The sequence below is a fragment of the Sorex fumeus genome, unplaced genomic scaffold, assembly GCF_029834395.1.
Source record: "Sorex fumeus unplaced genomic scaffold, SorFum_2.1 ptg000013l, whole genome shotgun sequence".
Classification (NCBI taxonomy): domain Eukaryota; kingdom Metazoa; phylum Chordata; class Mammalia; order Eulipotyphla; family Soricidae; genus Sorex; species Sorex fumeus.
The window spans coordinates 33337531-33349679 of NW_026606070.1; the positions used below are offsets into that span (position 1 = coordinate 33337531).

General features: G+C 40.5%; 1 protein-coding gene across 2 annotated transcripts in view; it reads right to left on the bottom strand.

Annotated features, from left to right (window-relative positions):
- Nucleotides 1–1256: 1256 nt before the first annotated feature.
- Nucleotides 1257–12149, bottom strand: part of GABRB1 (gamma-aminobutyric acid type A receptor subunit beta1) — a 409024-nt gene continuing 398131 nt past the window's right edge. For both annotated transcript variants that reach the window (XM_056111285.1, XM_056111284.1), the window contains one exon: nt 1257–1854. In XM_056111285.1, coding sequence (XP_055967260.1) covers nt 1510–1854 — 345 coding nt within the window. In that variant the 3' untranslated portion in view covers nt 1257–1509. The remainder of the gene's footprint in view (nt 1855–12149) is intronic.

A 12149-nucleotide genomic window follows, 5' to 3' on the forward strand; every position in this document is an offset into this window, starting at 1 on the left:
AGTGATTTTTGTCATTGGGGTTATCTGTAGTTTTGCGGTTTTGAAGATTTTCCTTAAAATAGATATCTGACCCTTTGGGAGAAATACACCTGTGTGTGTGTGTGTATGTGTGTGTGTGTGTGTGTGTGTGTGTGTGTGTATGTGTGTATTTCCTGAACATTTTTTCGTATTTTGGAATGCAGAGCTCAAAAGAGCAGAGTCACAAGTGCTGGCTGAGGTCTGTGCAACCAGCCTGTCACCAGTGGATACTGTTCTTGGAAGGCTAAGAAATATATACTATATGATTTAAGATTTGGCAGTTCAGGTAACTGCACAGGCACGCTTTTCACAGCACATAAATCTTGCCTTCCCTGTGAAAAGGACAATATTTTTCTCAACAGAAGCTGGTCTCCACGTCCCTCTTTGAAGCATCCCTCCCCTTTCTGGGGGAGGGGGGCGGCATGGCTTCATGACACAGGGTCAAGAGAGTTCAGGTTAATGACCAAAATTCAGGGTAGCTCCTTTGACAGTTAAAAAATGAAACAAAACAAAAACCTGTCTCATCCCAAAACTCATTCTCAAGAAAAAAATGAAAAATATTCTCTGTGACTCCCAGGATAGGTTCTAGCATTCATTGAAATATTGCCGGGAAGTCTCAGAGGCATTTTTCAGAATAGTCAGCCTAAGATTGAGGTGGATCTGGCATCTTAGGTTTAGTTCCCCTGTTCTGACCATCTCTCCCTCTTTCTTCTGTGAGGAAGAGCACTGCTAGAGGGGATTTGGGGGACGCCAGGAGGCAGGGATGTCTTCCTTCCCCTTCTTTTTGCTTTGGTTCCTTTTTGCTTTCCCTTCTTCCTGGAAAGTTACAACTTGTCAATGGCTTTGTTTTCTCTTCAGAGTTCCTAGAAATTGTGTTGATTTTGTTCGTTTTTGTTTTTGGCAGCGTGAGTTTGTTACAGCTCATCAGGAAGTGGTGTGCACGCGCACGCACGCATACACACACACACACACACACACACACACACTCACAGAGCATGGTCCTCATTTGCATTTTCATTGCAAGTCACCAAAATCCAGGGTCACAAAGGAAGGACTACTAAAGATCCACCCACAGGATGGAATTTCTCTCTCTCTCTCTCTCTCTCTCTCTCTCTCTCTCTCTCTCTCTTTCTCTCCTCTCTCTCTTTCTCTTTCTCTTTTTCTCTCTTTCTCTCTCTCTCCCCTCCCCCCTCTGTGTATGTGCATGTGTGTTTGTGTGTGATGTGCGCGCAACACGTGCGTGTTTGTAAACATGGCAATTCACAGAGCTCTCCAAAGAGCTGATAACCTGGACCACACTAGCCTGGAAAAACAGGAGACTTGTCCTTTTGGAAGTAAACATGGTGCAGTAATAAAACTGATATGCAAAACCTAACACAAATCGCATGGCTGAATCTCTTACCTCAAGAAAACAGCAGGAGGGCTGCAGGGGACCTGTGGGGTTCAAAGTCAAGAGGAAAGGACTCATACAAGCAACCCTTCGGACAGATCTTAGTGTACATAGTAAAGCCAATAAACGACGTTAAAAAGAGAAAAGGTGATGGGGAAGAACATTCGGGACCACTTGTCGATGGAATTCACATCAGTCAAGTCGGGGATCTTGACTTTGAGCTGCGACGCGCGCCTGCGGATGCGGCCCTTGCTGTGCGCCCCGTGGCGGTCCAGCGCCCGCCCGTAGCCCTCGCGGCTGCTCAGGGGCTTGCGGTAGTGGATGCTGGCGCTGTCGTACGCGTACATGGTGGTCCTGGGCTCGCTCACGCCCGTCAGCACTTCCGTGCCGCTCGTCTCGTTCCGGATCTCCAGGGTGCTGAGCAGAATGTTACCGTGGGCATCGACCTGACAGAGGGAGACACGCTCAGGCACAGCGCGGGGAAGGTCAGTGGTTTGCATTAACCTCTCGCTGGTTAACGAAGCCTGGACCAGAAGCTGAAGCAGCTGAAGCCTGGACCAGAGCTTGGGGCCCCGCCTGTGTTGCTGCACATTTGGCTCTGAGAGCCTCCTGGACTTAGAGATTAGCTGACGTCTGTCTCTCTACTGGAACTATCTATCTATCTATCTATCTATCTATCTATCTATCTATCTATCATCTTAGATCAGCAACGTCCCATTATCTCTTTGTCCTAACCACCGTTTGTAAGACACACTAGTGTCTATGGTTTAAACATATATAAATATATATATATATAGACGAGTGTCTATGGTTTAAATATATATAAACATATATTGTGATATGGTAATATTGTGATATGGTATATATCATATACCATAAATGTATAGGAATGTACAGTAATATATATATATACAAGTATAACTTTTGTTTAAACATATCATATGACTATCTCAGTAGTAAATATATGTATCTATACTATATGCTGTATAGACAATATTATATATATATGGATAATACATGTACATTAAACTCTAAACTCAGATACTCAGGGACCAAGCAGTTTCAATTTATATATCCTTTTTTTTTTTTTTTGCTTTTTGAGTCACACCCAGCAGTGCACAGGGGTTATTCCTGGCTCTGCACTCAGGAATTACTCCTCGCGATGCTCAGGGGACCATATGGGATGCGATGCTGGGAATTGAACCTGGGTTGGCCATGTGCAAGGCAAACACCCTACCTGCTGTGCTATTGCTTCAGCCCCCTATACTGTATTTTTTCTTAATTAATTATCCTTTACTGAATCCATATGTATGTGTGTATATATATGTGTATATATATATTTATTTATCAACTATGCCATAGGAACTGATAACAATTTTTCTTGTTATATTAGTGGTATATGGCAACATTTAATACTAGAAGCAAATAGGAAGCAAAACATTAAAAAATAAATCAGATAATCTTGGCTGGGGAGATGACACAAAGGACTGGAGCTCATGCTTTGAATGGTGGATTGCCTAGTTTGATCATCCTCCCACCCCCTTTCAACTGTAGGGGAACTCCCTGAGGGAGCTACTCTTAAAGCAGTGCTGCATATGGCCCCCAAAGGAAACAAAAACAAAACAAAACCCTAGATCATCTTACCTTCAGAGTTTATTATTTAATATTATTATTTTTGGTTTGAGGGGGCACACCGCCCATACCTAAGGCTTACTCTTGACTCTGAGCTCAAGGGCCACTCCTGCCAGGGCCATATGGAGTAGTGGAGATTGAACCCAGGCTGGCCACATGCAAGGCATGCTCATTAACCACTGGACTATCCCTCTAGCCCTTAGAGTTCATTATTCTTAACATTCCTAGCCTTCGCTTTTTGTCTCTCCACTGTACCTGCAAATACAAGTTCACGTGGCACATTTTGCTTTACAACCTGCCTTATTTCAGGCGTCATCCTTCCACATTATAATAAATAAATATTTTGTGATATCTTTATTAATAATATATGAGAATAAACAACCATTGAATTAACCTATAAGGCACTAAGGCTTGTTTTATTTTTGTAGTATTACATATACAAGATTTCAAGGAGTATCTTTCAGACACATCTTTCTGCATAGCTATAATATTTTCTCATGCGTAAACTGCCAGACAGAAATGCCTTCCTGGGTCAGAAGAATATGTGTGCCTCCACCCTGACTTTCCTGTTAGCACAATGGTTACTTCTTGTCACTCTATTGGTAAATTCATCAGGTTTCCTAGCTCTTGTTCTTATGCTTATTCTCTTAGATGCACTTTTGAAATTGTAGGGAATGTGAGTGCACCTGGATGACACCGTGGCTTTATTTAACTTCAAGCTGATGCAGTTTGCAAATTGATTTACCTGGAAGCAACTAGTCTCATTCATGCTGATGAGTGTGAAGTATTTCTAAGGACTGCACAAGCAACTGCATTTAGATCTAGTGTCAGCAATGTCTGCTATACAGTAAGTGCTCTGTAATTGTTTTTCACTAAGATTATCTTTGGTAAACAACATACTGAAAGTCCAAGATCCAGATAAACAGGCAAATAAAGTAAAGCAAAACCCAAGGATGAAAAGGTAGAGAATAGAATGGGAAAGAGACAAATATAAACACAAGAGAAAGGAAAGACTAGTACAGGAGGTTAACAATGATGGCTGGAAGTCACAGAAAAGAGAATTGTGATTAGCATTCACCATTCACTTAGCTTTACGGTTGGTGTTTCATGGAAACTATTGTTAAATATACTTGACAACAACAAATTGCCTCAGATTTGTTCTCCTAGCAAGTACCAGACCTGTGTTCATGTTTGTTTCTACAGAAAAAGATTCACTTCATAGATCTTGATCTTTATTACATCCCACAGTGCAGTTAGTGATGTAGTTATCTGGAGGTAGAAGTGGTGACTGAATCTGCCCTCTCTATTTCTCCCTCCATTCCCATCTATTCTGGTTTCCTTCTTTCTGTAAAACATTTTAGTCTAACTGGGTTGCCTACCATGTCTTTAACTGATACTTCCATTGGCTTTTATCTTTAGTCAGTCATGACGAACTCTTCTTGTTCTTGTTATAACTACTACTTTTTAATCCTACTGCATAGATAATTTCCGTTCTTTCTCATAGTGACACGCTAAATCTTACTTTAAGAGGTGAAGAAATAGGCTCAGAGAGGTTAAGTAAATTCTCTGAGATTAAACAAATATTAAGTACTAATTTGGTACTATCTCAATTCTCATTTCCTGTATTTTTGCATGTTAATACTACTTATTTCATGAATCAATTTAAACCTGAGTTCCTTTTGTAGCACTGTAGCACTGTCCTCCCATTGTTCATCGATTTGCTCTAGCGGACTCTAGTAATGTATCCATTGTGAGACTTGTTACTGTTTTTGGCAAATGGAATAAACCACAGGGAGCTTGCCAGGCTCTCCGAGAGTGACAGAGGACTCTAACACGGGTCGACCACATGCAAGGCAAATGCCCTACCCACTGTGCACTCCAGCCCCTTTTGTATATTGTCACTGTCACTGTCACCCCATTGTTCATCGATTTGCTCGAGCGGGCCCAGTAATGTCTCCATTGTGAGACTTGTTACTCTGTTTGGCATATTGAATACGTCACAGGTGGCTTGCCAGGCTTTGACGTGCAGGCGAGATACTCTCGGTAGCTTGCCGGGCTCTCTGAGAGGGGTGGAGGAATCGAACCCAAGTTGACCAGGGCCGGCTGTGCAGAAGGAAAATGCCCTAACGCTGTGCTAGCGCATTGGACTTGTATATTGTATATTTTCCTTATTCAAAGTAGCCTGAAGAGCTTCCTTTCTCTGTTTCTGCTGTCTCTCTCTGTCCCTCTGTCCCTGTCTCTGTCTCTGTCTGTCTGTCTGTCTGTCTGTCTCTCTCTCTCACACACACATATACACAGATTTATTGAATGGTATTATGAGCCAATATGATGTAATTCTGGGTGGCTAGGATATACAATTAACCCAAACCAGCATTCTTGCCTTTAAAAAACATTTTAGAACTGTTTTTTTTACAGCACATTTACATTCAGAAAAATATAGGACCTGGTAGAATGAATTATTTCAGCCAAACAATCGTAAATCATCGAGCGTTGCTAGAAAGTTGTGAGAAATTTGGAGACCTGGAGAGCACATTTCTAAAGAATAATCTGGCTTTTGTTGATAACTACCTTGAATGGAATAGATCTCAGTGTTGCCAAATGTTCTCTTTTGTCAGAGAAGGTGAACGTCTGCATTTATTTTCAGAACAAAGTCTCTACTTACAGTTGCTTCACTTCTGTTAGTATACTTTTTAGGTCAAACACAATACACCTGTGCTTTTGATCTGACTCTTGATACTTAGGATCTCTGGTCCTTGCTATTCATTTATTGTTTTGCATATATACATTGCATTATTACTAAGTTTTAGACTGTAATTCTGCTTTTTTAATGAAGAAGGCCTTTCCAAGATGTTGAGCCCATGTTTTCCCCTACTTTTCACAAAGAATGTTCAGAAGTGGCTTTCCATGACATGCCACTTTGAGACGTGGATTATTTCAAGATGAGGTAATTACCCTATGCCTGACTGTCTCCACCACGGCCCTACAGCTGAAGACCATCGAGGCCCAGCCAAGGCCATGCTGGGAGCACTCTCCACACACTTGGATGAGCCTCACGCATAAAAGAACTGACAGAGGAACCCAGGTGTGTGGGACCCGGGGCTGAGATCTCCAAGCCTGCACAGTTTGGGACTGGACCTGCCAGTAACTAGACAGTTACACCCACCAACTGCCATGTAACTCCAACAACGGCCAGGATCCAGAGATCATCACACTCAGCTCCTGGGAGAGAACAAGACAGAGTCTCCTACCCTATGCCTGACTGTCTCCACCAGGGCCCAACAGCTGAAGACCATCGAGGCCCAGCCAAGGCCATGCTGGGAGCACTCTCCACACACTTGGATGAGCCTCACGCATAAAAGAACTGATAGAGGAACCCAGGTGTGTGGGACCCGGGGCTGAGATCTCCAAGCCTGCACAGTTTGGGACTGGGCCTGCCAGTAACTAGACAGTTACACCCACCAACTGCCGTGTAACTCCAACAACGGCCAGGATCCAGAGATCATCACACTCAGCTCCCGCGCGACATCTTATCATCTCATTCCTAATTTGGTCAAACTGGCAGGCTACCAAATGTAACATGCCCACACGGCAGAGTCTGGCAAACTCCCCGTGGTATACCCAATATGCCAAATACCAGTAACAATGATGGGTCTCATTCTCCTAACCCTGAAAAAGCCTTGAATATGGCACTTTAAAAAAAAATCTCAGGGCTAGGACGAAGAAGACGTTACTGGCACCTGCTCGAGGCAATCGACGAACAACAGGGTGGTCGTGATCGTGATCGTGATCGTGAGGTAATTTGGTAACCTGCAGTTTTAGGAAAAACTATTTATCACTCTCGGTACTTAAAAGAACAAAAAATGGGAAAATACAGAATTAGTTTTTGTTTTTTAACCAGAAATGATCTTTCTAATGAACAAGCTATCTTGATGGTAGGGAGGCATCTAATTATAGAACATTTGGTCTTAGCCATACAAGTCACTTTCACTTCTGATGTGAGACACCTTTCTCTTTCCTTAAAGCCACAAATCCTTATTCTGTATTTTAGCTCAGAATATATGCCACCATTTGGTCTCACATATCAACGTAGTTCCCTTATGCATACATAATAACATGTTTTCTTCCAGGATCTTTTAAAAGTTCATTTGATTCATCAGCAGGCAAAGAGAAGGGTAAAGTGAAATTTTACCTACCAGCTAGAGCTGGTATAAGCTGGTGAAATGGTTGGGCATAAATAAATTGAGGGCCTATACCGAGTTATTGGTGGTGGAAAAGAAAGGAGAAATAAGATAGATCTTTTAGAAAAACTTATGAAAATAAAAATAAGATGTATTTGGCAAATGATTGAATTTAGAAGGGAAGGCAAGGGTAGTGATTTAGAAGTTTTCCATTAATCACAAAAGTTCAATTACAAAGGATTACACACTTAAGATGGAGCAAGAAGCAAAGAGTTTGTATGGACATTCTTTTTCAGGAACTTGCAGGCCAAAGAAAAGAAATAAAGTACTATAAATCAGGAGACCATGTCTTATCAGTCTGGGTTATCAAGTGAAACTGGAAGGAGACCCAGTAGAAAAAAGTAGAAGAGCTGAGAAAGATATATTTTTCTGGAAATGTGTGAGGAAGTTGAAAATATGAAGTTATCAGACCATCTTCAGAAGTGGGAGTGTTTCACACAGAGTTCTTGGAGTTAGAAAACTTCTGAGAGATGGAAACATGTAATGTAAGATTATGCTATTAACTGCTTGAGGTTGAGTAATGGGGAAGGTCATTGGAAATGACACAATACATGTATGGTACATATAGTCTGTGACCTATAATAATCTTTCTCTCTTCTTTATACTTTTTTCTCTATCTATCCATCTATTCCACATATATCTATGGTTAAAAAGTCACATATAGGAAAATTTATGTTTCTACTAAGGATGGTAGAAGTGATAAGAATCAAAGTGTTAAATTTCTTAAAAAAACAAAAAGAGACATTAGACAATTCATTAATACACACAAGTTTGTGGTTGGGTTTTTTTTTTGTTTATTTGTTTGTTTGTTTTGGTACCATGGGACACTCAAGAGAATGATAAAGCATGGATTTTTGTCCTTAAGACCACTATCTTCTTCAGAAATACAGGAGCAAAATATGATACTGGGAGAACAATCCAGAGTTTTAACCAAATTTTAAAAACAGGCCATGAATAAGGTTTCTAAAAGGGAGGAATCTTTGGAGGCTAGAAAGAGTTCCATGAGGCTGACAGGAGGTTTTTCTCTCTTTTTTTTTTCTTTTTGGGTCACACTCATCGATGCTCATGGATTACTTCTGGCTCTGAATTCAGGAACTACTCCGTGCTTGAGGAACATATGTGATACCCTTGATCAAATCCAGGTGGGCTATGTGCAAGGCAAACTTCCTACCCACTGTACTGCAGCTCCAGTCCCCTGAAGTGAGTCTTAAAGGATGATGAGAAGACAGAACAAAAGACTAGGAAGTGAACATTGTTTCTTCCTGGTTTTCTTATTAACTATTTGAAAATGACCTTGGGTCCTCATTCATACAGGATTTTTTCATTTATAAACAGTAAATATTCACTAGGTAAGCTGAAGGGTTTCTTTCTAATTGTCATTCATCTTTGACTACAGGGAGTATTCCATGAGGAGAATACTAAAAAATAGTTGTAAAATGAAAGCATTTTAACTGTATTGTACGCATCATTAAGTTACATTATAATGAAATCTCTGTATCAGTAAACAAGTTACCAGAACTCAGAAGAAGTCAGTAATGCATACAGACACTCCTCATTAAGCAGAAGTCATGGCAAACTAGATACATTTTTATTTAGATGTATTGGTTAACCTAGGTGCAAAATGGAATATGCTTAAAATAGCATGATTTTTTTAACTTCTGTAATGTATTCAAAGTGTTTTGTCTCATAGAATGCAGCTTTAAGTGATTTGTTACAGAAAATGTGTGTGTGTGTGTGTGTGTGTGTGTGTGTGTGTGTGTGTGTGTGTGTGTGTGTGATAGCTCAAAGTTTTTTTTTTCCCTTGAGGTCTGAGATTTTATTTCCCATCCTCTGAGCTTTTGACTTGGGGTAAGAGGTGTGTGGTAACTACATCACTGCTGACACCAGCAACTTGGTGCTCTAATTCCTGCCCTTTGCAGAGAAGTTTTCCTTCTCTCTCTAAATAAGGACACTCAAGGTATCTTATATTTATAGCCGGCACAGCATTCCAGAAATGATACCAGTGGAAATGTCACTGCTTCACCTCATAACCCATCTGTCTTTAGAAGCAACAATGGCCAAATAGTGAAATCACATATGAGTTTAATATAATCTTGATATCAACTATATATTTTTTTGGTAGACTGGTTTGAGTCCTACCAACTGGTACTCAGAGCTTACTCCTGGATCTAAGCTCAGGGATCACTTACGGGGTGTGTTCAGAGACCACGTAGGGTACCAGGGATTGAAAGCAGGTTGTCTACATGTAAGGCAAGCAAATTTATCTTATGTCTTCAGTGTTGCTGAATCATTAGATATATGATGATACCACCCATTCATATCACGAGTATAACTTAAGTCCTGATACCTGTTCACCCATTACTTCTCATTCTTTTTCCTCTCTTCCCCCCTTCATTTCTTTCATTCTCTGACCTTTCCTAAACATTAAAAGTCAAAGATGACCTAGGCATCTCCCCTTTACTATAAATTTTCTCACCCATTATTCTATATACCTGTAAGTGGTTTTGGTAAAGGAAATTCTACTTGATGATGTGGTTGAGTCTTATCATATGACGTGAAAGTTTTAAGAGGAAAAAACCCTGTAGTTTCTCAGGGAATAAATTCTGCTTCATGACTGTACCATGGACACTCTACCCATTTCTAGCATGGTCTGTAGATTTTGAACACAAGCTAGCAATATCAATTCTCACCAGAAGTTTCAACCTGTTCTACAGATTCCAGACTTGTCACCTTCCACAATGCCATGGGACAATTCCTTAAAATAAATCTTTTTTAAAAATGTATCTTTGCTTGTTTTTATTCAAGTTATTTCTCTGGAGAACTCTGACTAATACAAAGGGCATAGAAAAATCATAAGTCATTATCAGATGACTATAATCCAGAAATCACTGATGTATAATGACTGTTTTTCTTTCATTTTTATAAACCCTAGTGGGGGATTCATTTTCTAGTTTGGGATTATCCTTTTTCCCACTGCACCCATCTCACTCAGAACACCCCCTTCTCTGCCTTGGCCCCTCTGCATCTCCAGACAATGCCTAAGGGTTGTGAAAAAATGTTGTGGGCTCACAGAATTGAACGGCTCTGGATGTTTTCAATATAGAAATAGAGCAGAACTCATTTCAATGTAATTGGAATAAAATATAATCTTGTTTTCAGTGGCAGTTTTAAAGCTCAGTTGAGAAATACCTCCGGGCTCAATCTATTTGCAAACAGAAGTTATTTCCTTCTTGCTCACCAACTCAAATAGAGTCAGATTTACTGAGTGTTTCTAAAGCCCAGAGCGGAAAGCCAAGTGAAGTGGTTTTGGCCAGAGGAATGGGATGCTCTCCAGGAGCCCATAGTCAACCTGCTGAAGTTGTCCAATGTAATGGTTGCCTTCCCCTGCAGAGAACACAGACACACAACCATATTGCCACTTTCCTGTCCAACTCAAGTGAAGACATTCATTCTGCATAGTTATTCTTAGTCATTAGCTCTTGACACAGTTGGACATCCTCAATACCTGACCTTGTCTTCTTAAAGTGTTGGCACTCTGAGTGGGAGTGGAGGAGAATGTTAGGAGGAGGAGATGGGTGGCTTTGTGAGGATAACTTGTGAGTCTCTTTACACCTCCTGAAAACTAATGGCAGAAGGACGAACTTCAATATTGTTTCCAAAACAGCTGAAAGTTAAGAACCTATAGAAATCTAGACAAATGCACAATGTTCAGGAAAAGAAAACAGAAAAGATAAAATGAAACTACTGATTATTTTTCCACACTCTTTCTCAGGTAGACACACTTATTTTGGATTCCACTTCTCACTTCTCCAGCCTATGTATGGTTCTGCTGGTTCTGCTTTGAAATGCGCCCTGCTTCTCTATATTTTCTGGATTATTTTTCAAGACCTAGAATAAAATCCACAGGACCTCATGTAGCCTCTAATCTCATTTTCTACTTTCTGTTCCTTGAGATCTCTGTCCTGCCCTTTGGTTGATTGTCCCTGACATATTTTAAATCCTGACATATTTTAGTCTTGTTACTCTCACCTGGAATGCTCTTGCTTAGATTGTTACCAGGTTAAGTTATTTTATTTTCTATGTTTGTATTTATATTATGAGATCATCATTCATTTAGATATTTGTCAAGGATCTCAACTGAAATGTAACCCCCAGAATAGCAGTTACTTTTTTGTTGTTGTTGTTGCCCATCACGTTTATTTTTCATGATTATTTTTCTAGCACTTTTAAAACAGAGTCTGAGCTACCCAAAGGAGAAGTGGAGTTATTGCAGATTGAGGAACTGAATCTCAGTCCTGGAATTACCTCTCTGAACTCTGTTTGAGTTTCAGTGCATAAGGGCTGACACCTGACTAGCTAGAATGACTAGGATAATAGTACTGACTTGAGTGTGACTACAGATAACCTGGGAAGCTTGCTAAATCACAGATTTGAGGGATGGAGAGATTGTGTTGGAGGTAAGGTACTTGCCTTATATGTGGCTGACCCTACTTCAACTCACGGCACTGTATATTGTCCCTGAGCATTGCCAGGGGACCCTAAGCACAGATCAGGAATAGCCCCTGAACATTGCAGGTGTGGTTCAAACACGCCCATGGCTCACCTCCCCATAATAAAAGCAAAAAAGTCCATTGGTTTGCTTTCAGTTCATTTTAAACTTGGGACTTCACAGTCTGTAGCTTATAGTCACATTTTTAGAATCCTTGGACCATGGTGTAACAGCCTTTAGCTGAAGTTATGGCAGACAGAACATTACAATGCTATTATCTTATTTTCAGACAACTTAGACTTTACTGAAATATTCACTGTTCAAGACTGAGAAATGAAGGCTGGGGTAAAATATTTAAGTGGATGCTAGTGGGATATTATTG